The 27,861-nt window shown below is 40.6% G+C and overlaps 1 protein-coding gene across 3 annotated transcripts in view; it reads left to right on the top strand.

Moving 5' to 3' along the window:
• LOC140471127 (electroneutral sodium bicarbonate exchanger 1-like) overlaps positions 1-27,861 on the top strand; it is a 767,860-nt gene that overhangs the window by 712,627 nt on the left and 27,372 nt on the right. For all 3 annotated transcript variants that reach the window (XM_072567015.1, XM_072567017.1, XM_072567016.1), the window contains exons 20-21: positions 19,224-19,292; positions 20,013-20,186. In XM_072567015.1, the coding sequence (XP_072423116.1) occupies positions 19,224-19,292; positions 20,013-20,186 (243 nt within the window). The remainder of the gene's footprint in view (positions 1-19,223; positions 19,293-20,012; positions 20,187-27,861) is intronic.

Below are 27,861 nucleotides of genomic sequence, written 5' to 3' on the forward strand. Positions count from 1 at the left end.
TGTAAAACACTATCCCTTTATTCCCAATTCTTCTGCTTCCACCGCATCTGCTCCCAGGAGGACCAATTTCACCATAGAACATCCCAATTGGCCTCCTTCTTCAAGGACCGCAATTTCCCCTCCCACGTGGTCGACAATGCCCTCCAGTACATCTCTTCCACTTCCCGGTCCTCCACCCTCAAACCCCACCTCTGCAACCACAACATGGACAGAATGCCCTGGTCCTCACCTTCCACCCCACCAATCTCCAGATGCATTGCATCATCCCCCACCATTTCCACCACCTACAAACAGACCCCACCCAAATATATTTCCCTCCCCACCCCTGTCTGCTTTCCACAGAGACCATTCCCTCTGCAACTCCCTTGTTAGGTCCACGCCCCCACCAACCCACCCTCCATTCCCTGCACCTTACCCTGCCACCGCACGAAGTGCAAAACCTGCGCCCACACCTCCCTCCTCACCTCCATCCAAGGCCCCAAAGGATCCTTCCACAGCCGACAGAGATTTACCTGTACTTCCACACACGTCATCATTCATTGATTGTGGATGAAAGTACAGTCATTTCATTACAAAAAAATGTTGATTTTGTACATCAAGTTTTGACCAGGTTCTGAACTTGCTTACAAGACAGTCTTTGCAGGAATATTGAAACTGACTGCTGACAACAGTGTTTCTCTCCATTGTGACAATAATCAAACAATTTTATGTGAACAGTAACCTTGATTTACAGAAGATGGTGGTTACATCAAAAGGACCTTAAGAAAATTAGAGTAGCTGCAACCTTGCAACATTGTTTGTTGCAACAGTATTGCATTGATCACAGAAGAGCTTGGAATAAATGATGTTCAGATGCAGATGTCAATTATGCAAGATATTGAAATACTTCTAATAACAGTATATACGATGTTCAGCAGATCACTTGTGAAGAAAAGGCAATTTGAAGATTTTTCCAAAGTTTGAGTGTAATGTAGAGTAGCATTTTGACCTGTGGATGAAGTGATGTGATTGTCAAGACACCTTGCAGGGTGCATATTGATGCAAAACTACAATGTCTTGATCAAGTACTGCATAGGGCAAGTGAATAAGTGCAACAATCCAATAAACAAATACTGTATTGCCTGAAAATGATCATAGTGCCACATTATCACCTTGCATTGACAGCTCTGAATAGTGTCCTTGTTGAACTGGCATTACTGTGAAAATTCTTGCAGAGAATCTGTTTGACAATGATCGAAGTTATGCAATTTGCAAAGGCCAAGATCAATATACTGAACACGTTTATTGGAGTGATGAAGTTAAGAAAGTTCTCACTGCTCTCGATAGTGATGTGAACCCTGCCTCAATCCTTTGATTTATTCAACTGCTATATAGCCATCTGGAAAGCAGATTTCCAGAAGAGGAATTACATGAGTGAAATGCATTTAATCAGGCTGCATTTGCCAAGACAATCAATTATGATTTTTAAAAAAACAGTATTATGCAACTGTAATCAAAATATTTCATTTTATACCATACTATGACAAAAGTTTGGCCACAATCACACAGTGATTTCAAATCTATGGTTGTGGAAAAAGTCAAGATAGCTTCCATTTAGATGATAAATGATTTAGTGGAATATGTTTTGAAGGACAATCAGCCCCAAGTAATGTCTATTCTTCTGGACATTTGTGCAACATTTCAAGCATCCAGTGCTGACTGTATACATGGATTTAGCTTCATGAACTTGATTAAGTGTAAATTCAGAAAGAGAGTAGAAATGGTCCACTTAGACAACTTGATGCAAATTAAGTCATACTTTTGATCTGGATAAAATATAAACCTAAATATAGTATACAATCATTGGGCAGCAAATAAAGATAGGTGTGAAAAGCTGTAAACAAAGGAGTGAATAAATTTAATAGTGTCTTCTTTTGGTCACGTAGTATGTGTTGTACACCAGTAAACATATCCCCAGACTTCTGAGTGAAGCAGTTTTGTTTATTTTAGCAGGTAGAATACCCGGAGTTGTAAACAATATAACTGCACACTTTTAATAGTTAACACTGCGAAAAAAAATTGTTGTATGCAGGTAGATTACCTGTAACTGTAAAATAACATGAATGCACACTTTTAATACTTAATAAACAAACTGAAAAAAAAATTGCAATATGACTTCTGCACAATGGAATGCAACATGCTGCACAGATTACTCCAGGTTCCAGTGGGCCCCAGAAAATTAGAGGGAACACTGAATGTAACATAGTTGCTTCTGATCACGCTTTCATGTGCCAACTCCATTCTTACTGGTTGGCCATTCATTAAGGGAGTGATCCAGCATCAATTGGTGTCATCAGCGATGGATAATATGTTTAATAACAGATCGTCTTTGGACTGAGACTCTGGGCTTTTCTCAAACCCTTCTTGTCCTGTGTAGATTTTGTTCCTGCTCTTCAGTTTCTGTATTTTTGCTATGAGTTGCTCATGTTTCTTCCTTAAACACACCTGTTCAATGTGCCCTTTTTTGGTGCAGTTTCTACATACAGCTTCTTTCTAACAGCAATTTGCTGTCGCGTGATTTGTTTTTCCCCACCATTGGCAGTTTCGAATCTCATCTGCCATTTTATGAACTCTCATGCTTGAGCTTAGCTGTTGAGCTTCATTGGCCACTAGTTCCATTTGAGACTGCCATTTCCAGTCCTTCTTTAAGTTTAGGTTCCTTTTCTGTCAGTAATGTCTTCTGGATTGCTTCACATCTTAAACCACACACCAGTTTATCTTTGATAACATCATTTGTATTCCAATTTGTGAAATTCTGCTTACTTCTCTAAAATTGTGACCAGCCTGGGAGGTAGATTCACCATCATGCTGGTTGTGTTTGTGGAATCTGATCCTTTTCAGCAATCACCGATGGTTTTGGTGAAAAATGGTTCTGTAGGATTCCTATGATTTAATTGTAAGTGTTGGAACCCAGTTTCTCTAGCTGTACCAGACTCCTCAAGAAATTAAAAGTTTCTCACCTCACAATACTCAGGAAAGCTAGTATATCTGCTTCAATTTTGTTAGCTCAAACAAAATATTAGAAACTTTCTGTGTAGGAGTTCCTGCTTTCTGTATTTTCACCATATAGTTCCTGCTATTTCATTTGCTTTTTAAGTGGGAAGGGCCTGTGTAGCATGATGTATCATGAAACAGTTCAGCACTGTCTCACTACTTCACATTTAAAATAAACACCCCAACTCAAAACATTTCCCTCCCTGTAGGGTATGCATTACAGTGTTCCTTCAGGGTGGAGCCCATGCGACCTTCTTCTGAACTGTTCAACTCTTCTTGGGTGAATTCTTTTTCTATTGACAGGTACCTGCCAAAGTGCAGTGATAGCATATTTTGATTTCCTTTCTTCTTTTTATCAAAATGCCTTCAAGATCTGCAGTTAGGACCATGATTTTCTTTGACTAATCTGTGGATTGCTCCAGTGGATCTTGCAAAATTTTATACTTGTCACCAGTTTTCTTCCTGTGTTATATTTCAAGAAGGACCATGAGGGTTATGGGGAAAATATAAGAGATTGATACTAAGTTAAAATGCTCAGACAGCTAATGCTGAATGACCTCCTTCTGCAACATAACAAATCTGTGATTCTGTGCATTAAATTCTGGTGCAAAGGCCCAAGCGCTTTTTGCCAACTCCATCATCACCTGAGGTCCTTAATTAGTGGGGATGGGAGATTGATCTGCATTCATTTGTGCACAATTGAAGGACCGGGCATAGGTGTGGTCACTGAAAGCCACCTCAGTGGTGCTACCAAGTATGAGATCTGCTTCCTTCTGTTTGCTCAGCAGCTCTTGGTTGATGGGTCTTCTCTCCCCAGGAACTTGGTTTCAGATAAATGCCACCATCCAAGCAAGCTGATTGGAGAACTTTTTATCTCTCCACTCTGCAGGCACCCTGCTTCTATTCCCGACGAAGGGCTTTTGCCCGAAACATCAATTTTCCTGCTCCTTGGCTGCTGCCTGACCTGCTGTGCTTTTCCAGCACCACTCTAATCTAGACCCTGATTGGAGAAAGATACAGCAGGCCTTGCCCTCAACAGTTACCTTGGGCGTTTCAGTCATTTGCTAAAATGTAATTGAGACACCCAATGAAAATGGAAGATTTTGCCCAATGACTTGATTTACAGGCATTTACTCTCAGCTTCCACATCCAAACTTAGACTATTCCATATGGCCATTGTGGTATTTGTCTGATTTGTGGTATTTTGTTTTGGTGAAGCCTATTTTTAAATTCACTTTTAGAAAAATATATTTGCATCTATGTTGCGCCTTTCACTACTGCAGACTGTGCCAAAGCATTTTATAACAAATGAAAACAAAATACCACGGATGTTGGAAATCTGAAATAAAAACAGAAAGTGCTGTAGAAAATCAGCAGGTCTTTCATCATCTGTGGAGAGAGAAACAGAGTTAACATTGCAAGTCCTGATGAAGAAGAATTTGAACAGCACTTCTTTTTTATTATAACTAGTGCAGTATTTATAAAGATTAGCCACAATGTTATGAGGAAGTGCAACTATCGGGTTATATTTGTTTGTTCATGGGTTGTGGATATCACTGGCTACGCTAACAATTATTACTCGTCCCTAATTGCTCTATGACTGAGTGGCTTGCTGGGTTGTTTCAGAGGGTGGTTTTTAGAGTCAATCACATTGCTGTGGTCTCTAGTCACATGTAGGCCACACCAGGTAAGGAATGACAGATTTCCTTCCCAAAAGGACTTGGGTAAACCAGATGGGTTTTGTAACAATCAGCAGTGGTTATGTGGTCACCATTAGGCTCGCCTTCAATTCCAGACTGTTACTGGATTCAGATTTCATCATCTGCCTTATGCAATTTGAACTCCTGTCCCCAAAGCATTAATCTGGGGTTCTGGATTACAAGTCCAAGACTGCTACACCACCGTCTCCTCTTGCATGCTGCAAGGCTCCACAATCAACAAAGAAGATAGTTACCAGATATTCTATTTTAGTGAGGTTTATTGAAATATTAATATTGGCCAGGGACACCAGGGAGGAGAACTCTGCTCTTCTTTTAAATTATGTGTTCCGATCTACTGTATCCATATCAGAGAGCAAACCAGGACTTTGATTTACTGTCCTAGCTGAGAATCAAACACCTCCAACAAATGCAACTTGCTTCCTTTGTCCTACAATGAAGTGTCAGCCTAGACTTTTAAGCTCCTCTCTGAAGTGAGACTTGAACTCATTATCTTCTGACAGAAGTGAGAGTATTACTGCTGAGTCATAGCTGAGATGTAAATTACAATTATTTATGATCACCTTGGGAGCCTTCTATTACCATCTTCAGTGATTTCACAGCAGTTGCTGGAGACAGGTCTTACTCCCTTACAGTTAGGAACCTCACCTTTTTCAATAACATGCTCTTATATGTTTGATCAAAGTATAAGTATTTATCAAATCTTTAGTATTAATATGCTGACTAAATTTAATGCTACCTTTCATTGCTGTACTCTTTGATTTGATGAATATTACACATGGATCAGAATTTTCAATCAGTGCTTGACCACAATTATTTACAATATATGTTAATGACTTGGATGACAGGAGTGAATGTACTATTGCCTAGTTTGCAGATGATATGATAAAAGGTGCAAAGGTAATTGAAGAGGATGACACAAAGGGTCTACGGGGGGACATCGACAGGTTAAGTGAGTGGGCTAAAACTTGGCAGATGGAATATAATGTGGGAAATGTGAGGTGATGTACTTTGTCAGGGAGAATAGAATAGCAGAATATTACTTAAATGGAGAAAAACTGCAGAAAGCTGTATCACAAAGGGATTTGAGGGTCCTTGTGCATGAATCACAAAAAGGTAGCATACAAGTTTAGCAGGAGAGGGTCTTGTGATGCAGTCCTTGGCCAGAAGGTTGAGCTTCAAGTTCCAGTGTTTGGACAGAAGTGTGCAATTGTCATAGCATATCTGAACAGGTTGATTAAAATTATCTAAAAATTCAGTGGATAATAGAGAAGGCAAATGGACTGTTGATCTTTATTTCAAAAGAGAATGGAATACAAAAGTAGGAACATTTTGCTAAAAATATATAAGACACTAGTCAGTCCACACCTAGCATACTGTAAACAGTTTTTGAATCTTATCTAAGAAAGGAGAAAATGCAATTGGAGACAGTCAAGAGATGGTTCACTAGATTGATTCTGGGCATGGAGTGACTGTCTTATGAGGAGAAGCTTAGTATTTTGGGTCTATATCATTGGAGTTTAGAAGAATGAGAGGTGACCTTAATTGAAGCATGTAAGATTCTTGGAGAACTTGCCAGGGTAGACACAGGGGTTTTTTTCCCTTGTGAGAGAGTCTCGGACCAGAGGATATAATCTCCTAGTAAGGGGCCACCCATTTAATACACAGATGAGAAGGAATTTCTACTCTGAGGGTACTGAATCTGTGGAATTATTTACCGGAGATGGCTGTTAAGGGCTGACTCATTAAGTATCTCAAGGTTTGGATTGATAGACTTTTAATCATCATGGGAATTAAGGGTTATGAGGAAAAGGGAATAAAATGGAGTTAAGGATAATCAAATCAGTTGTGATTTCTGAGAATGGCCGAGCAGACTCGATAGGCCAGAGATATTAACAATTGAATGCGAGTGTGAACCAAAAATCAGTAAATGCTACCGTTTGAAGATGATAATGCAAAATTAAAAATCCAGTGTTGGATGAATGTCTTCTACCTAATTTGGGGAGGAAACCCTACTCCCAAGAGCTGTCAACAAAATGGCCAGATTTATAAATAGGTTTTATTTTTTAAAAATTCCTGTTTGAATCATAAAGTTCCTTATTACTTTCATAATAAATTAAATGTGTTTTACCTTTTTCTACTGGCTTTGGTATCTACGGCTTGACTGGTTTGCCGATGATACGAAGTTAGGTGGACAGGCAGGTAGTACTGAGGAAGTGGGGAGGCTACAGAAGGATCTAGACAGGTTGGGAGAGTGGTCCAGGAAATGGCTGATGGAATTTAACGTGAGCAAGTGCGAGGTCTTGCACTTTGGCAAAAAGAATAAAAGCATGGACTACTTTCTAAATGGTGAGAAAATTAATAAAGCCAAAGCACAAAGGGATCTGGGAGTGCTAGTCGAGGATTCTCTAAAGGTAAACATGCAGGTTGAGTCCGTGATTAAGAAAGCGAATGCAATGTTGTCTCTTATCTCAAGAGGGTTGGAATATAAAAGCAGAGATGTACTACTAAGACTTTATAAAGCTCTGGTTAGGCCCCATTTGGAGTACTGTGTCCAGTTTTGGTCCCCACACCTCAGGAAGGACATACTGGCACTGGAACGTGTCCAGCGGAGATTCACACGGATGATCCCTGGAATGACAGGTCTAGCATATGAGGAACGGCTGAGGATACTGGGATTGTATTCGTTGGAGTTTAGAAGATTAAGGGGAGATCTAATAGAGACGTACAAAATAATACATGGCTTTGAAAAGGTGGATGCTAGGAAATTGTTTCCGTTAGACGAGGAGACTAGGACCCGTGGACACAGCCTTAGAATTAGAGGGGGTCATTTCAGAACAGAAATGCGGAGACATTTCTTCAGCCAGAGAGTGGTGGGCCTGTGGAATTCATTGCCACGGAGTGCAGTGGAAGCCAGGACGCTAAATGTCTTCAAGGCCGAGATTGATAGATTCTTGTTGTCTAGAGGAATTAAGGGCTACGGGGAGAACGCTGGTAAGTGGAGCTGAAATGCGCATCAGCCATGATTGAATGGCGGAGTGGGCTCGATGGGCCGAATGGCCTTACTTCCACTCCTATGTCTTATGGTCTTATGGAAATGTGATCTCTTTTGTAGAAGCTTCATGTTAGTATGTGTCTTTGGTCTGACAGAATCATAGAGCTTAATGAATTGAAATGTTATGGTGAGTTTCTGTCACCTATTTTAATTTAAGTTTGGTTAAGCTAACACTGAAAATAGTACAATAAACATGAATGTCAATATGAATAGTTTAATGTGTGTGGAACATGTTATACAGCATAAAGGACACTTCTATCCAAACACGATGTACAGCCAAATTGATTTCTGTTGCAGTAAACCAATCTAAAATGTGAAAGGTTTATGTTTGTAATGGTTAGTAGATCACTTATATAACCATTACAAACACAAACCTTTCATATTATTATTATTTTATTTAATCTATTTTTCTAATCACTGAATAGGTTATGTTGTTATACACCTCTGGAGCATGTGGGATGTGAACTCAGGTCTCTTGGTCCAGGGACAGAGACACCACTACAGCACCACAGAGCCTGCTCCCGCCACCACCACCAAACCTTTTGTTTTGTTTTCCTCAATTCCTCTTTTTATCCTGGTCAGAGATGTTATTATACACCTCTGGAGCAGGTGGGATTTGAACCCAGGTCTCTCAATCCAGCAAGAGGGACACTACCACCACCACAAGAGGGCCCTCAGACCTTTCTTTTTTTAAAATTTAACCTATTTTTCTAATCACCTTGTTCAGAGAAGTTATTACACACCTCCAGAGCAGGTGAGACTTGAGCTTAGGCTTCCCTATCCATGCTAAGGACACTACCACTGCACCACTAGAAGGCCCTCAAACATTTTTTTTAAATTATTTAACCTATTTTCTAAGTTAGCCTGATCACAGATGTTGTTACACACCTCTGGAGCAGGTGGGACTTGGGCCAAGGTTCTGAGCTCAGGTGTAGGGACACTATCTCTGCATCACAAGATGGCCCTCAGACCATTCATATTCGCTTTTCTCTTTAACTTATTTTCTAATCAATCTGTTCAGAGATGTTATGACACACCTCTGGAGCAGGTGGGACCTGAACACAGGCATCTCAGTCCAGGGGTAAGGACACTACCACCCTACCACAAGAGGGCCCAAATCTTTCATATTGGCTTTGTATGCAAATCCAGATAACCTGTTACTTGTTTGCTTTAATAAATATCACAGAACATTACAGCATAGTACAGGCCCTTCAGCCCTCAATGTTGTGCTGACCCGTGAAACCAATCTGAAGCCCATCTAACCTACACTATTCCATTTTTATCCATATGTTTATCCAATAACCATTCAAATGCCCTTAAAGTTAGTGAGTGTACTACTGTTGCAGGCAGTGCGTTCCACACCCCTACTACTCTCTAAGTAAAGAACTTACCTCTGACATCTGTCCTATATCTATCATCCCTCAATTTCAAGCTATGTCCCCTCATGCTAGCCATCACCATCTGAGGAAAAAGGCTCTCTCTCCCTGTCAACCCTATCTAACCCTCTGATTATCTTGTATGTCTCAATTAAGTCACCTCTCAACGTTCTTCTCTCCAATGAAACCAGCCTCAAGTCCCTCAGCCTTTCCTCATAAGACGTTCCTTCCATACCAGGCAACATTCTGGTAAATCTCCTCTGCACCCTTTCCAATGCTTCCACGTCCTTCTTATAATGCGGCAACCAGAACTATACACAATACTCCAAGTGTGGCCACACCAGAGTTTTGTACAGCTGCAATATGACCTCATGGCTCTGAAACCCAATCCCTCTACCACTAAAAGCTAACACACCATATGCCTTCTTAACAACCTTATCAACCTGGGTGGCAACTTTCAGGGATCGATGCACGCGGACACCGAGATCTCTCTGCTCATCCACACGACTAAGAATCTTACAATTAGCCCAGTACTCTGTACTCCTGTTACTCCTTCCAAAGTGTATCACACTTTTTTCCTGAACTTAGGTCATCCCTCTCTATTGTGCTAATACCATCATTAAGTAATAGAGCCACCTTTCTGCCTTCTCTGAATTTCCTGTCATTCCTAAATGTCATGTATTCTTTATGTTTCAGGACCCAATCTATGTCATCCTGTAGCCAGGTCTCTGTAATGGCCACTAGATCTGTTTTGTTTTGAATGCTGTGTGCAGTCAGATGACACAAAGCCTTTAGTTTTATCCATTATGTTAAATTCTGTTCTTGTATGTTGTTATTAACTTTATACTTCCTATTCCTTCCTGTCACAGCCTGTTTGATATCTTACTTAATACCATTCTCTTTGGTCTTGTCACTGCTGTTCGAATTACCACATCTCCTCATATTGTATCCCTTGTGTACTGATTATAATGAGGTCAACCAGGTGGACCTCATACAATCTAAGTTCCCTGATTGGTGCTGTTAATCTGGTCCAATCTGGGAGTCCTGGCTGACAGATATGAACAGGATGTCAGTGGTTCTGTTTGTTCTGAGAGCTGGCTCTGAGGGAGCTGGATCAGTGTCATGTGTAAATAAAGGGTGACTCAATGGTGGGATACTGGCCTCTGTGGAGTTATTTCGGTGGCAACGAGAGAAAAGCACGGTCCTGAAGAAATTCACTTACAACAGTCACCATTGAGTTGGGGTAAACATTTCTGGTATCATACTATTATTTAAGAAGCTTGACTCATTTGATACTGCTGTTGAAGTTTGGGCCCAGTACATGAAAAGAATACGTCATTTTTTTCCCGGTCAAATGACATTGGTGCTGATGAAAAGCAATGAGTAATTCTCCTGACAGCTTGTTGAAGTAATTTTTCCGCAAATCTGGATGACACAAATTTTAGTACAACGGTAGATGCTTTATTATCAGACAATCGGCGAGAGATTCTCAGTGACACCAAAGGAGTCTTGTAACTTACTTGTGGTGGCACTTCTCAACGAATCTCTGCCCTACACACAAAGGCAGGATATTTTATAGGTATAATACAGAGGTCGACAAATCACATGGTTGATTGCCGTTACATTGTCTAAGACAGGTAATTACAAATTTACAATGCCCGGTGATTGCCGATTTCCTGTGACAACTAGCGAACGGTTTACAGGGATTGGTTATTGTAATCTTCATAATCATATGTTGGTGGATAGGGATTTAGGCAGAAGGACTTTGCTTTGTTCTCATTGTTGAATTCACATGCCCATGTTAACAGGTAGGGGAAGCATGATAATGGGAACAGGATGCAGTTAATAAGGTTATGGACAAGGCTATCAGTCTTGTCCAGGGAGGACAAACACCTTTGCCTGAGGCTGCAAGCAAATTCCACATGTATGGCTCCAGAGGATTCTTTTCTCTTAGAGTCAACCAGCCCCCCTGCTGTGATACCCCATCTCATTCTGTAAGAGGACAAGCATGCAATCGATACTGCAGTGAGTCATAGAGATGTACAGCACGGAAATAGACCCTACGGTCCAACCCGTCAATGCCGATCAGATATCCCAACCCAATCTAGTCCCACCTGCTAGCACCTGGCCCATATCCCTGCAAACCCTTCCTATTCATATACCCTTCCAGATGCCTTTTAAATGTTGCAATTGTACCAGCCTCCATCATGTCCTCTGGCAGCTCATTCCATACACAGACCACCCTCTGCATGAAAAGTTGCCCCTTAGATCTCTTTTATATCTTTCCCCTCTCACCCTAAATCTATGCCCTCTAGTTCTGGAGTCCCCCATCCCAGGGAAAAGACTCTCTCTGTTTATACTATCCGTGTCCCTCATGATTTTATAAACCTCGATAGGGTACCCCTCGGCCTCCGAAAACAGCTCCAGCCTATTCAACCTCTCCCTATAGCTCAAATCCTCCAACCCTGGCAACATCCTTTTCAATCTTTTCTGAACCCTTTCACGTTTCACAACATCTTTCCGATAGGAAGGAGACCAGAATTGCACGTAATATTCCTACAGTGGCCTAACCAATGTCCTGTACAGCCGCAATATGACCTCCCAACTCCTGTACTCAATACTCTGACCAATAAAGGAAAACATACCAAACGCCTTCGTCACTATCCTATCTACCTGCGGCTCCACTTTCAAGGAGCTATGAACCTGTTCTCCAAGTTCTCTTTGTTTAGCAACACTCCCCAGAACCTTACCATTAAGTGTATAAGTCCTGCTCAGATTTGCTTTCCCAAAATGCAGCACCTCACACTTATCTAAATTAAACTCCATCTGCCACTTCTCAGCCCATTGGCCCATCTGGTCAAGATCCCATTGTAATCTGAGGTAACCCTCTTTGCTGTCCACTACACCTCCAATTTTGGTGTCACCTGCAAACTTACTAACTGTACCTCTAATACTCACATCCAAATCATTTATATAAATGAAAAGTAGTGGACCCAGCACTGATCCTTGTGGCACTCCACTGCTCACAGGCCTCCAGTCCGAAAAATAACCCTCCACCACTACCCTCTGTCTTCCTTTTAGTAGTGGAATTTTAACCCTTGAGTTCCAATATGTCATGATAAAGAAGTAAAATTTTGTGGCTTTCAAACTTCCTCAACAGCTTTCTTGGTTATTTGGAGCCTAACTTTCCCTGAGGCACCAGATATTTAAACCTTTCCAGAGTTGATGGATTTAGTTAAGCCTCCTCTAATTCTGAGATGCTTTTTTTTTGGCAACTTGAGAACTGGGGAGTCCATGTTGGGATTTTTGACCAAGTTTGAATGACTGGCAGAAGCATGTGACTTTGGTTTAACCCTTATTGAGATGCTGAGAGCCCATTTGGTATGTGGGATTAATTATGTTATTATGCAAAAGCACCTACTAGCTAAAGTCCAAGTGGACTTTAAACATGCACTACATTTGGCTTTATCATTGGACAATGCGGCAAGTGGAGCATATGAGTTATAGGGTATTCTGGTGGAAGTAGACACCCTCGACACTCCAACTGAGCTTGGGGAACACTACATGAGGGATGGCAGTTGCATAGCCTCACTCAGGACATAGCCTGAACAGAGGGACTCGAGGTCAGCCCACAGCAAAACCCCAAAACAAGACAGGCATTGGCCAGTTAAATTTTTCTTCAGGATCTGGGTTGGTAAGCCATTGTAGTTGCTGCCGGTATAAGGACTTGAGACAACGAAAGAGTCCACTAGGGCCTGAATTGAGTAAGAGAACTCATAGGTCAGTATCCAGGAGAGTGCACACCCTGGGAAGTCCATCTACATCTGGTTTGGAACAGTTAAATTGCTTAGCAACATCCAAACAGATCTAACAATTAAATGCCTGGTTAAATGGTCACCTAGTTCTCATGGAGATTGATACCAGTGACCGCAGAACCAATCATTAACAAAATTCACTCTGGACTCCAACCCTTAGGTTTGTGTAAGACCTCAGCTACACTGAGAACCGATATCGCGGAACCTTTACAGATTAAGGGTACAACTTTGGTTCTGGCTTCTTATCAGAAGCAGCTGGTTTGGTTCCCACTGATTGTAGTAAAAGGCTCAGGCCCAAGCTGGATGGGACAGAATTGTTTGAGACAGATTCCACATGATTGGCTCAACATTTTTCAAGTAGAAAATGACTGCCCGAGTGAAGTCCTAATTAAATAACCAGAGGTTTTTCAGGAAGGTCTAGGGACTATCAAAGGAGCCAAGGCCACCTTGCATATTGACCAGGAAGTAATTCCATGATTCTGCAAGGCCTGTCCAGTGCCATTTGACTTACGGGCAAAAGTAGAGGCAGAAATCACAAGGCTGGAAAGTGAAGGAATTGTCAAACCAGTCCAGTTTATGGAATAGGCAGCACCGATTGTTAAGCCTCATTGGGTCGGTTTGCCTTTGTGAATGGTAAACTGCTTTTCACAGCTGGATAAATACCCAATCTCTCACACAGAGGATTGATACACAAAGCTGGAAGGGGTTGCTGTCCTTCACGAAGCTTGACATGAGCCATGCGTACCTGCAATTGCAGTTAGATGAGGATTCCCAGAAGTATGCTACAATTAATATCCATAAGGATTTGTACCAATAAACAAAGACTGCCATTTGGAGTATCTTCAGCCTGTGCCATTTTCCAGTGGACGATGGAGAACATTTTACAAGGTTTAGCCCTGGCCGCCATATGGGTGGCACGGTGGCACAGTGGTTAGCACTGCTGCCTCACAGCGCCAGAGACCCGGGTTCAATTCCCGCCTCAGGCGACTCTCTGTGTGGAGCTTGCACGTTCTCCCTGTGTCTGCGTGGGTTTCCTCCGGGTGCTCCGGTTTCCTCCCACAGTCCAAAGATGTGCAGGTCAGGTAAATTGGCCATGCTAAATTGCCCGTAGTGTTAGGTAAGGGGTAGATGTAGGGGTATGGGTGGGTTGCGCTTCGGCGGGGCGGTGTGGACTTGTTGGGCCGAAGGGCCTGTTTCCACACTGTAAGTGATCTAATCTAATCTAATCTAATATCAAGGTGTTGTGCTAATCACAGGGAAGATCAATAAGGAGCACTTAAAGAACTTGGAAATAGTCCTTAGATGTTTCTCCCAGATGGGTGTATGCCTTAGAAGGGAAAGATATGTGTTCCAGGCACCCTAAGTGACCTATTTGGGCTACAGAATCAACAAGACAGGTTACACCCTTTGGAAGATAAAGTGAGGACGATCAAAGGTCTCCCACATATGTACTAGAGCTTAAGTCTTTCCTTGGGCTGGTGAACAATTACAGAAGGCCCATACATAACTTGGTCTTCATCCTGGCAACTTTGCATCAACTCTTAAAAATCGGCCAGCCTTGGAAATGGTCGTGTAGCCAAGCCATAGCCTTCAGGAAACACTCTGGATGCAAGAGGTGAACTATTATGTGTTACGCGCTGCCTGTATCAGAGGCAGAGTTGGAGGGACCTGACCCAGTGCTAAAATGCCCCAGAAGGAGTTACAAAAACGAAGAACTAGTCTATGTACTCGGACTCAGAGGGAGGGGGATGTAATGAGTCTAACAAGGTCAGTCAGGTGGATCTCATATGAGTTCCCTGATTGAGGCTGTTAATCTGGTCCAATCAGGGAGACCTGGCTGACAAATATAAACTGGAGTACCTACACACACACACCATGGGTGCTGGGGAAAAAAAAATAAACAGGAAGTTTCTCCGCTTCACTGTTTGATCACACAGCATTGCCCTTTGATGTGGAAGGGCAGTGCTTAAAGAACAACAAAAAAAGATAAATAAACTGGAGTATCACAGGTTCTGTTCAGTCTGAGCCCTGGCTCTGCAGAAGTAGATCAATGTCAAGGACTCTCCATGATAAACAGGGTGACTTGGTCACAGGATATTGGCCTCTGTGGAGTTGCTTCACCCTATCTCCACTGCTTAATTTAAAATTCTTCCTCCATCCCTAATTATACATCAGCAAAATCACCAGTACAGTTTAGGTGGACATGATCCAATTAATACAGATTGCACTTTCCCCAGTATTGATGCCAGTCCTCTATGAACTGGAATCCACCCCTCTCACCAGTTTTTGAGCCAAGCATTCATTTCTTTAATCTGATTTTCCATAAAGAAATTTGCATGCGGTTCAGGTAATAATCCAGAGATTATGACCTTTGAGGCCCTGCTTCTTAGTTTCCCACCAATGTCATTGGTGCCTACGTAGACCATGATGACTGGATCCTCCAACTGGACCGCATGAAATGTAACCCAGGCTGATGAGCAAGGCACACTGATTTTCAATTCCTCTCTCACCACAGGAGAAGTGCCAGAGGACTGGAAGACAGCCAATGTGCTAAGATCATGCAAGAAGGGAGGAAGGGATAAGCCAGGAAACTTCAAGCCATTCGGTTTAACCTCAGTGATGGGGAAGGTATTGGAAGTAATTCTGAGGGATGGAATTAATCTGTATTTGGAGAGATGGGGATCAATCAAGAACAATTAGCATTGTTTTGTTAATGGGAGATCATGTCTGACCAACTTGGTTGAATTTTTCAAAGAGGTGACTAGGTGTGTATCTGAGGACAATCTATTTGATGTCTACTTGGACTTTAGCAATGTTTGTTTTTAATAAGGTCCAGCATGAGAGACTGGTAGTGAAGGTAAAGCCCATGGGATTCAAGGAAATTTGGCTAATTGATCCAGAATTGGTGGAGTGGCAGGACGCAGAGGATGATGGTCAAGGTGTGTTTTTGTGTCTAGTGGGGTTTCACAGGCATCAGTGTTGGGGCTCTTGCTGTTTGAGGTATATATAAATAATTTAGACTTGATGGTCGGAGCATTGATCAGTGAATTTGTGGATGATATGGAAATTGATAGGATCGTAAATAGTGAGGAGGATAACTTTAGCTGACATTAGGATTTAGATGGATGGTCAGTGGCAAATGGAATTCAGTCCCAATCAGCATGAGACAATGAACTTGGGCAGGACAAACAAGGCATGGAAGTACACATTGAGCCCTCAGAACCACTGAGGGTCGGAGGGACCTTGGTGTGCATATCCACTGGTCCCTTAAATCATTAAGAAACTGGTTAAGAAAGCATTATGGATATTTGCTCTTATTAGCCGAAGCATAGAGTTTAAGCAGAGGGAGGCTATGCCAGAACTATATACAAATATTGTTTAGGCCACAGCTAGAGTATTGTGTGCAGTTCTGGAATCCAGGATAGGAGGGATGTGTTGGCACTGGAGAGGGAGCAGGGTAGATTTACCAGGATGTTGCCTGGGCTGGAGAGTTTCAGTTATGAAGAGAGTTTAGACAGACTGGGGTTGGAGTTTTCCTTGGAGCAGAGGAGACTGAGGGGAAGGACATGATTGAGATGAACAAAATTATAAGGGGCATAGGTAAGTTGGAAAGAATGAATTTTTTCCCAATGGTGGAGGGATCAATGACGGGGTACATAGGTGTATGTTAAGGGGCAAGAGGTTTAGAGGGGAATATGAAGAAAATGTCTTCCACCCTGACGGTGTTGTAGATCTGGAACTCACTATCTGTAAGCGTGATAGAGGGAGAAACTCTCATAACCTTTCGGAAATATTTAGACATGCACTTGTGATCCTGAAGCAAACAAGGCTATGGGCCAGGAATTGGAAAATGGACTTAGAACAGTTGGATACTTGTTTTTGACTAGACATGATGGGCCAAAGGGCCTTTTTTACTGAACTGTAGACCTCTATGACTCTATGACACTGCAAGTTCCTCTCCAACCCTGAACAGATATGCCAATCCTTGAGACCAGACAAGCAATACAGCCATCTGGACTCAGGTTCTTTGCTGCAGAGAATCAATCTCCCTCGCTATACCATCCCCTACTACACAACATTTCTCCTTACTCACTCCTGTTGAATGGCTTCTCGTACCACTGTGGCATGCTCAGTTTGCTCATCCATCCTGTGGCCTTCGTTCTCACCTCAGACAAACTGAAAAATCCTCAAACCTGTTGGACAATTACAAAGGCCAAGGCTTCTGTGATCCTGCCCTTTAGTTGACTCACTTGTAGTCATATTCTCCGGTCCCAGAACACTGATCAAGTCAGCCAATCAAATCCTTATACAAAGACTGCATCGCTTTATCTTTCAGTATTATTCATTGTGTACTGAAAAAGGAAAAGGACTATTTTAAACCAAGGATTGTGAAAGGAATGCTGCACTTTTGAAAAAACTCGTTGTAAGTCATGTTTACAGTGCTGCTTTGTTGAAACAGCAAGGGAGGCTGTTTGTAGATGGGTCACTAGATGAGACACTTCAGCCTATTGAGTTTACATTCAACATTCACTTCAGCTATTCTCTTTTTATGTACTTGCAGAAACATTTGCTGTCCATTTTTATGTTTTGCATTAGTTATCTTTCATAATTAACCATCATTATTTTTATTAAGTTTTTTGTAGGCCTTTGTTGGTCTTTAAAAGATTCCAAATCCTCCCGCCTCTAGTCTGACCTTTGCAATATGGTATGCCTTAGTTTTTGCCTTTATGGTATCTTTAACTTCCTTGCTTAGACATGGATGCTTTATCACCCTTACAATCTTTCTTCCCAGCTGGAATATAATTTCATTGGGAGCAACTGAATGGCAGTGTCTGCCACTATTCATCAACTATCCTACCTTTTAGGCTTTCTACCAGATCCACTAGGCCCAAATCTGTCCTAATACATCTGTTTAACATCAGAACACTAATGTGGTATCAAATTTATTGCCCTTTCCAGTCTGCTGTGATCACTGTTCCCTAGAAGATCCTTTACTATGAGATCATTAATTAATCCCATCTCATTAAACAATACTAGATCTTTGTTCCAAGAATCAATCTCTAATACACTCTGAGCTTTCCATCAAGACAATACTTCCCAATTTAATTAAGCATATTAAAACCAGCCACAATTATTTCTAACTTTTGTACAAGTCTCCATTATTTCCTGGTTTATACTGTGTTCTACTGTGGAACTACTGAGGGGACCTATAGATTATGCCTACCAGGGACTTGTTTCTTTTGCTATTTCTTATTTCTACCTATTTGTCTTGATCTTCAGTGCCAAAATTATTTCTCACTACAGCATTGATATATCCTTTACTAACAAAGCTACAACACCTCCTTTTCCTTTCTCTCTATCCTTCTGAAACCCTGAACAACCTATCAATGATAGTTTCAATGTTCAATTCCAGATTTATGATTTAAATTTAAATTCCACCAGCTGCAGCAGTGACATTTGTATCCATGCCCCTGGAACATTAGCCTGGGCCTCTGGATTACAAATCGAGTGACATTGCTATGCCATTATCTTTCTCTTGAATGTACTATTAGGAAAGTTGCTGAGTGAAGGGGAAGACATTTTGCTGGAAGAGAGAATGAAAAAATCAGTTTGAAGTTATTGCACACCAATAGAGATAGCATGGAGGATCAGTGGTTAGCACTGCTGCCTCACAGCACTACGGACCTGGGTTCGATTCCAGCTTCGGGTAACTGTCTGTATGGAGTTTGCGCATTCTCCCTGTGCTGAATGGCCTGATCTCTGCTCCTATGTCTTATGGTCTGTGTGGGCTACTTCCGGGTCCTCCGGTTTCCTCCCACAGTTCAAAGATTTGCAGGTTAAGTGATGGCCATGTTAAATTACCCATAGTGTCCAGAGATGCATGGGAAATGCAGCTTTACAGGCATAGGGTGGCGGTGTAAGTCTGGATAAGATGGTCCTCAAAGGGTCAGTAAGGATTTGGTGGGCCAATGGCCTGCTTCCACAGTTTTGGGATTCTATGAATAGTTGTCACATATGCTGTCATGTGCAGCAAGCTATGGGTTCCTTTTAAGCTGTAAATTACTATAGTTACAAATTAGTCTTGGCATTGAATTACCAGTAACCTATACTGTTTGTAAAATCATTTTGTACAGTAGCGGGGAAAGTCACATCAGGAGAAATATTGAGTGGACCAGCAATATGTGCCAGTTTCATTTGTGACACTGCAATCACTTTGTATTCACAGTTCATTCCGATGCCAGTGCTTTACGGAGTCTTTCTTTACATGGGGGTCTCATCACTGAAAGGAATTCAGGTGAGGAGTACATTCAGAAAACAGACTTTCCACTGCAACATGTAGCAGAATTATACTCGCCATATGAAATTTGTAATACAGTAGTATTTAATACTATGAAGAAAATATACTGTATATTAATTATTTTCTCTGGAACCCAAATATTTTAACTGCTTTGTCAAACAAGTAAACAATTTTGTGCTATTTAATGTTGAGTTTCATAATTGTAGAATTTCAATTGTTAATATGCTTTGCATAATTTAGCAAATTTAGAGACATCATTTCAAATAGAAAATTAAACAAAGTCTCATTTTCTTCATACATTATATTCAGCATTGTTAGAAACGGCATTATGAATTTACTTCTACTTTGTAAAAGAGTAAATTACCGGTTGGTTTCATTTAGAAGCAAAAAGACAAGCAGACAAACTGGATTTATTTTTCAGGTATCAAACGTGTTTCAGTATAATATATTCCCAAAATTGAGTGACACATATTTTAGTACCCATTTATATTAACTCTTTTTCTCCTCCCCTCACACAACAATTTTGGAAAGATGCAAACTGCATTACACCTGAAGATATTTGTTGCTTACTTTATTATCTTAATTCAAAAATCTTGCCTTTGGCTGATAATGGTTTCACAAATTTAACACAATATAATTTTATAATGAATACTATGGATGAGCCTGATCTTTTGAAAGTTACCAACCCTTTTAATTATTAAATCTTGCTTTTTCCAGTTCTTTGATCGTCTGCAACTATTTGCGATGCCAGCCAAGCACCAACCAGATTTTATCTACCTGCGTCATGTGCCTCTGCGCAAAGTTCACCTTTTTACACTCATACAGCTCACCTGTCTGGTCCTGCTGTGGGTCATCAAAGCCTCACCTGCGGCAATTGTCTTTCCGATGATGGTAAAATTTTGGTTTTTTTTTTGCACTGTTTACTTGATTTTAAAGTTATTTTCCTCTTCCTACCTTCCTTTAGGTCTCTTTGAGATACATATCGGCTTCTGCCCAACAGTGGGCAACAGACCAACGTTGCCCTTTAACCTCCTATCAGGAAATACTTAAAAATGACCGTGCTACAGGTTCTGTAAATTTTCCCCTTCTTCACTTTTCCGAATTGCTCAAGGAGATTAGGAACTCTGAACAGAATGTTGCTCCATAATGTGCATTTAGGTTGATATATCTAAATAAAGCAAGCATCAACCAGGCAATTTTGATTTATTTTTAATGCATTTTCAGAACTTCCAGTGAAGCTCTTACGATAGTTTATGAATGTTGCCAACATAATGCTGTTTTGAACTTTTCTAGAGCTAAAACGAGTCATGCAAATTAAAGCCCTCACTTTCGATCTTCCACTTATCATGTACAATATAAAATTTATGAGCATAAAAATTGAAGCTGATGCTCCAGTGCAGTACTAAGGGGGTGCTGCGCTGTTAGTAGTAATGTTTTCAGATGGCACATTAAACAGAGATCTTGGCTGCTCTCTCATAGAGAACTAGACATTATCCCTAGTCGCTAGGAAATAGTTAACCCTCAATCAACAATATTTTAATATTTAATAAAAACAGATGACCTAGTCATGATTAAATTGCTGTTTGTGAGAATTTACTGTGCGCTAATTAGTTGCTGTGATTCCTACATTTCTGCTTCAAAAGTAATCGATTGTCAAATGCTTTGGGATATTCTGAGGTCATGAGTGGCGTAATACAAGTACCAGTTCTTTCTTTGGATCTACAGAAAATAATAATCTCAGTAGAGAAAGAAGCTTTTGTTTGAAATGTTTAATTACATGGGTGGAGAACAAATTATCATATAAGTAAACAAATAAGAGATTACCACTGCCAATATTCCACGTAAGTGGATAAACTGTGCGATCATAGGCTCCCTGAATCTCAGCAGATGAAAGCCCATGCAGACCATGGCCCAGTGAAAAGGCTGCCACTAAGATGTACCATCTTCAAAGAATAGACATGTAGACACAGTCCAACGTCTGTACTATACTATCAGCCACAGGGGAACTCTACATCACACTCAACTAGTGTGCCACAGAGCCTTTCATTTGTTTACATCAAATACTGATGTATGAACTAATTCAATAAAACAAGTGACAATTGCTCCATTTCACCATGCATATATCTATAAACCTTGACAATGAGCAGCAACACACAAGTGTATTACAATTTTCCTAGGAGACATAGCATCATAAACTTTACATGTGGATGCTTGTGTGCTTGTACATAATTTTGCACTTTAATTGAGAGGAAGCGTTGTTACTCTATGAACATGGAATCATTGACTAAAAAAATCATTCTGTTGACCTTTTCCAAGGAGCACTTGACTTGTACATTTCAGCCGATCATAGTGCAACCATGGTTCATTACACCTGTATGCTTTCCTTGATAGAGCAGAACTATAATGAGTAAAATTAGGAGGAGGGAACTCCAGCAAGGTATCAGACATTTTGACCAATTATGAGTGCCTTTGCAATAGAGAAGATTTCCAGTCCATTTCATGTGTGACACGTAGCACACATCTCTCCAAGGATAAAGGCTTCACTGTAACAATATCTGAGCAGCAATAATAAGCCATAGGCCACAGGATGCAGCAATTATCATCACAAAATCAGCCATGCAACAATAGAGACTGCTATGTCATAAAGCATGATGATTTATTCTAAGAAAGAAGCTGAAAGTTTTTTTTTACCGGACCAAGTCAGATTTGTTCATGAGCATCTCCTGCTTTGTGTAATTTTCCTCTTTAACCCTGTCATGTTTGTATTGTCTTGGCATATTTCATGTGTTTTGGATTTCTACTGCATATATTAAAAGACTTATTTGAAGATTTGAGTGACTTTTTTTTTGATTTGCCTAATAGTACTTGCAGTGAATATGATCCATGTGCTCCACTTTCTTCTCATGTATTGTAAACTAGAGTAACTTGAACTACCTCATGTACTATTCCTTTTGTCACAGACAGTGTTTATGTGCTGCTTACTAACCTTAATAAGTATGTTTTGAATGGAAAGTAATGTGCTTTTTCTTAACTTTAGAGTGTGTATTGCAACTAAATAATCCAGCAGCAACCCGATCTTAAGTTTAAAACTAAAGGTTATTTATACTCTTGCACTTGCTGCAAATTAATGCTATGGCACATTCTGTCTCATGCATGGCCATTTGCACTGACATACACACATGAATAGTTACAGATTACAGTTATTGATATTTGATCTCTGGTCTCCCACTTGGCAGACCTGTGATTTCTTGAATGGATTTGATGCTTTAAAGTTGAAAAGAGAGTCTTGTAAAATAAAAGGTTACAGCAGGTTGTGAGGTTTCTTGGAGTTGATTATCTCGGAGGTTGGTTTTTAGGTTAACTTTGAAACTGTATCAGACTAAGTACTCTAGCAGCTCATTTCAAAGTCTAGTTCTCAGACTGGCTAACAACTGATGGATTGCTGGATCTACCTGCAAACAGCAATTTGCCATTTTTTTTCCTTCTGAAAGATCAGCCATCTTATCATGTGGCCTTTTACAAGTTCAAGTTGAATCCACATCCCCTGTTGTGTATTAGCCCTTCTGAGGCCTATCCAGTCCGGATTGGATGGGGAGGCATTGTGAGGCAATGGGAAGGTGACAGCAACCAATCATAATGGCCTCCAAACAAGACTGGGTAGAGTTCAGAAGTTTCAACGTTCCCTTTTGTTCAGTATGAAACATTGAGACAGGGAGTCTGTCAACTTCATAGTCTGTGTTTTGACCCATTCTTAAACAATAACGTGTGAATTCCACAGGTACCCTCACTATGTCTACATTTAATTAGGCATTTTCCTGAGACTTGATACTGTCTGGTCTAAGTGACAAAGGTTGCATGATTTGTGGCAGCCATTTTAACAGCTTGTGTCCAATTTTCAAAAATGTTGACTGAAATTCTTAATATGAAATGCCTGTATTATGCATGACATTAGGCAAATATCTGCTTTAAGGATTAACTGGTAATTGACAACCCTTGCACATTTCCAGATTTTTCAATGGCCTTTAATTCCATTTACCAGTGATCTGGAGGAATCTTTATCTGTACCAGGAATAAGCTGTTCTGCACTCATATTTTGCAGCTTTTAAATACATCATCTGTTCCTGTGATGCACGCTGGAACTGTTATGGCACACCTGCCATTTCTGTGCACTTGCAATGATGTCTTGCCTGCAAGCTGAGGCCACTGATCTGTTCAGCACAGATTACTGTACTGCAATAGGTTCTCTGTTCTTTCATTGATACTTGTCTCAAGTGCATTGAAGTCAACATCATTTTTTGAAAGGACAAATAAGAAGGAAACGGTGGGGTAGCATTGTTAGAGTGAGACATAATAAGTACAATAGCAAGAAATGATCTTGCATCAGAAGATGTAGAATCCATACGGGTGCAGATAAGAGATAATGAGGGGAAGAAGACATTGGTGAATGTAGTCTATAGGCCCTCTAATGGTAGGATACTTTCAGACAGAGAATAAATCAGGTGATAATGAGGGCATGTAAAAAAGGCAGTATATTCATGTTGGGTGACTTTAATAGAGTCATAGACCCATACAGCATGGAAACAGACCCTTCAGTCCAGTTTGTCTGTGCCATCCAAATTTCCCAAACTCAATTAATCCCATTTGCCTGTGTTTGGCCCATAGCCCTGCAAACCTTTTCTATTCATGTACCCGTCAAAATGTCTTTTAAATGTTTTAACTATACCTTCATCTACCACTCCCTCTGGCAGTTCATTCCACACATGAACCATCCTCTGTGTGAAAGATTTGTATCTTAGGTCCCTTTTGAATCTTTTTCCTCTCACCTTAAAAATATGCCCTCTAGTTTGGAACTCCCCCACTCTAGGGAAAACATCTTTGTTTTTCACCTTGTCTTTGTCCCTCATGATTTTATAAACCTCTATAAGGTCACCCCTCAATTTCTTACACTCCAGTGAAAAGATACCCAGCCTATCCAGCCACCCCTTGTAACTCAGACCATGCAGTCTTGGCAACATTCTGGTCAATCTTTTCTGAATCATCTCCAATTTAATAATACCTTTTCTATAGCAGGGTGACCAGATTCATAGATTGGGGAAGATAGCCATGAGCAAAAATTGACAGGGTGTATTCAGGACAGTTTCCTAGAACAATATACTGTGGATCCAACCAGGGGTCAGGCTATTTTGGATCAAGTAATGGCTACTTAAGAAGTTTTAATAAATGATCTCAGAGTAAAAGATCACTGAGAAAACAGTGGCCATAACAAGGTATATTTTAGCATTTAGTTTGAGAGTAAAAAGCTTGGGTTAGGAACAACTGTGCTAAACTTTAAAAAGGATATTTATAAAGAAATGAGGACACAAACTGCCTTTTCTGCTCAACCCCTTTTCCTAATCCATTCCAGATGTCTATCAACAATGGTAGGTGTTTTAAAAAAGTTTATGATTCACAACAAAGATATATTCCAGGGATAAAGGATTCTAGGAAAGGGGTAAACCAATGATGAATAACCAAGAAATTTAAAGATAAATTGAAAGAAAAATATACAATGTAGCAAAGATTAATGGTAAACCAGAGGATTAGTAAAGTTTTAAAAGCCAACAAAAGATGACAACAAAAAAAGAAGATAATAAACTTTGAGGGTAAATTGGCATGTGATATAAAAACAGACAGCAAGAACTTCTTTAAATGTATAAAAAGGGAAGAGAGGGGCCAAAGTAGACAGAGGCCCCTTAGAGAACGAGGCTGGAAAAATAATAATGGGAAACCAAAAAATGGCAGAGGAGTTGAATAAAGAAGACACTGTGGGCGGCACGGTGGCACAGTGGTTAGCACTGCTGCCTCACAGCGCCAGAGACCCGGGTTCAATTCCCGCCTCAGGCGACTCTCTGTGTGGAGTCTGCACATTCTCCCCGTGTCTGCGTGGGTTTCCTCCGGGTGCTCCGGTTTCCTCCCACAGTCCAAAAATGTGCAGGTCAGGTGAATTGGCCATGCTAAATTGCCCGTAGTGTTAGGTAAGGGGTAGATGTAGGGGTATGGGTGGGTTGCGCTTGGGCGGGGTGGTGTGGACTTGTTGGGCCGAAGGGCCTGTTTCCACACTGTAAGTAATCTAATCTAATCTAATCTAATAGCATTCCATGGTAGAAGGCAGTAATAGCATTCCAAAAATAATAAATAATCAAAGGGCTAAAGGGGAAAAGGAAATAAATAGAAGATCTATCAACAGACAAAAAAGAACATGAGGGGAATGAATGGGGCTGTAGCTGTATAGATAGTGGATGACCTGGTAGTAATCCTATCCCGAGATTCTGGAAAAATCCCAGAGAATTGGAAAACTGCTGATGTGACACCTTTATCCAAAAAAGAAAGAGACAAAAATGTCCACTTAGCTTAAAATCTGCCATTGGAAAAATATTAGTCTATTATAAACAATGTAAAAACAGAACACTTAGTAATACATTATACTATCAAGCACAGTCTGCATGGCTTCCTGACGAGGAAATCATGCCTGACCAATTTAACCAAAGTTCTTTAAAGAGGTAACAAAGATAGATAAAGGGAAACCAAAAGATACAGTATATTTGAATTTCCAAAAGGCATTTGCTAAGGTATCACTGTAAGGCTACTTATAAGATAAAAGCCCAAGGTGTTGTGGGTATTATATTAACATGGATAGAAGACTAGCTAACTAATACAAGGCAGAAAGTTGGAATAAGGCAGGAGTGGGAGGCAATTTCAGGTTGGAAACCTGTTACTAGTGCAGTGCCACAGGGATCAATGAAACCACAATTATTTATAATATATATTAATGACTCAGATCAGGAAATATAGCCAAGTTTGTGGACAACACAAAAATAGGCAAGAAGGAAGGTGGTGAGGATGGCAAAGTCTATGGAGGGATGCAGACAGACTAAATAAGTGGGGCAAAAGTGTCATATGGGGAAATGTGAGGTTATGCGTTTTGGCAGGAAGTTTACAGGAACTAAATATTACTTAAATGTAGAAAGACTGCAGAAAACTGCAATATTGCAATATGGAGAGATTTGGGGGTCCTTGTGCATAAATTACAAAAATATATCACACGAGTTTAGTAGGTGATTGGGAAGGGCTTTATTTCTAAGTGAATGGGGTATGAAAATAGGAAATCATGCTAAAACTATACAAAGCATTACTTAGATTATGCCTTGAATACTGTGAACAGTTTTAGCCCCCTTAACTAAGGAAATATATAGTAGGATTGGAGGCAGTCCAGAGAAGGTTCACTAGGCTGATCCTGGGTATGGAGGAATGTTTTTGGGGGAAGAGGTTGAGTAGGTTAGGCCTGTATTCATTGGAGTTTAGCAGAATGAGAGGAGACTTTATTGAAACCAGAACATTGTGGGAAGTAAGGGAGGAAATTGTGAGACCCCCTTGCAGGAATATTTGCATCATCTGTAACTACGTGAAATGCCTGATGACTCGAGGGTGCCTAATGTTGTATGTTTGTTTAAGAAAGGTTGTAAGGAGAAACCAGGGAACTATACACTTGTAAGTCTGACTTCAGCTGTGGGTGAATTATTGGAGGTGATTATAAAAAATACGATTTATGGGTATTTAGAGAGACAAAAATTGTTAGGGGTAGTCAGCATGGTTTTGTGCAAGGAAAATCGTGTCTCACAAACTTGATTGAGTTTTTTGACGAAGTTACCATTAAGATTGATGATGGCAGTGCAGTAGACGTTGTTTATTTGGATTTTAGTAAAACCTTTGACAAGGTTCTGCATGATGGACTAATTAGTCAAATTAGGTTACATGAGATTCAGGGTGAGCTTGCCAATTAGATACATAATTGGCTTTATGGCAGGAGACAGAGAGTGGTGGTGGAGGGTTGCATTTCGGACTGGAGACCTGTGACAAGTGATGTTGCACAGGGCTCAGTTCTGGGTCCTCTTTTGTTTGTCATTTACATAAATGATTTGAATGAGAATATCGAAGGCATGGTTAGTAGGTTTGCAGACGACACCAAAATTGGTGGCATAGGAGACAGTGAAGAAGGTTTTCTAAGATTACAAAGGGATCTTGATCAAATGGGTCAATGGGTTGAAAAATGGCAGATGGAGTTCAATCTGGATAAATGTGAGGTATTTCATTTTGGTACAACAAACAGGGTAGGGCTTATACAAGTAATGGTAGAGCCTTGGGTAATATTGTAGGACAGAGGGACCTTGGGGTTTTCAGGTACATAATTCTTTCACATATAAACAGGGTGGTTAAAAAAGGCATCTGGCACACTTGTCTTCTTTGCTCAGACCTTTGAGTATAGGAGTTGGGACAGCATGTTGAGGTTGTACAGGATATTGGTGAGGCCTCTTCTGGAGTACTGTGAGCAGTTCTGGCCGTCCAGTCACAGGAAGGATATTATTAATCTGGAGAGGGTTCAGAAGAGATTTACCAGGATGTTGCTCGGTATGGAATGTTTGCATTATAAGGAAAAGCTGGATAGGCTGCTCCTCAAGATCACTGATAAATTCCTTTAGCATTTGTATCTTTCGATCACCTACTGTAGGGATTCAATTTGCAGGGTTGA

The sequence above is a fragment of the Chiloscyllium punctatum genome, chromosome X (assembly GCF_047496795.1).
Source record: "Chiloscyllium punctatum isolate Juve2018m chromosome X, sChiPun1.3, whole genome shotgun sequence".
In the NCBI taxonomy this organism is placed as follows: Eukaryota; Metazoa; Chordata; class Chondrichthyes; order Orectolobiformes; family Hemiscylliidae; genus Chiloscyllium; species Chiloscyllium punctatum.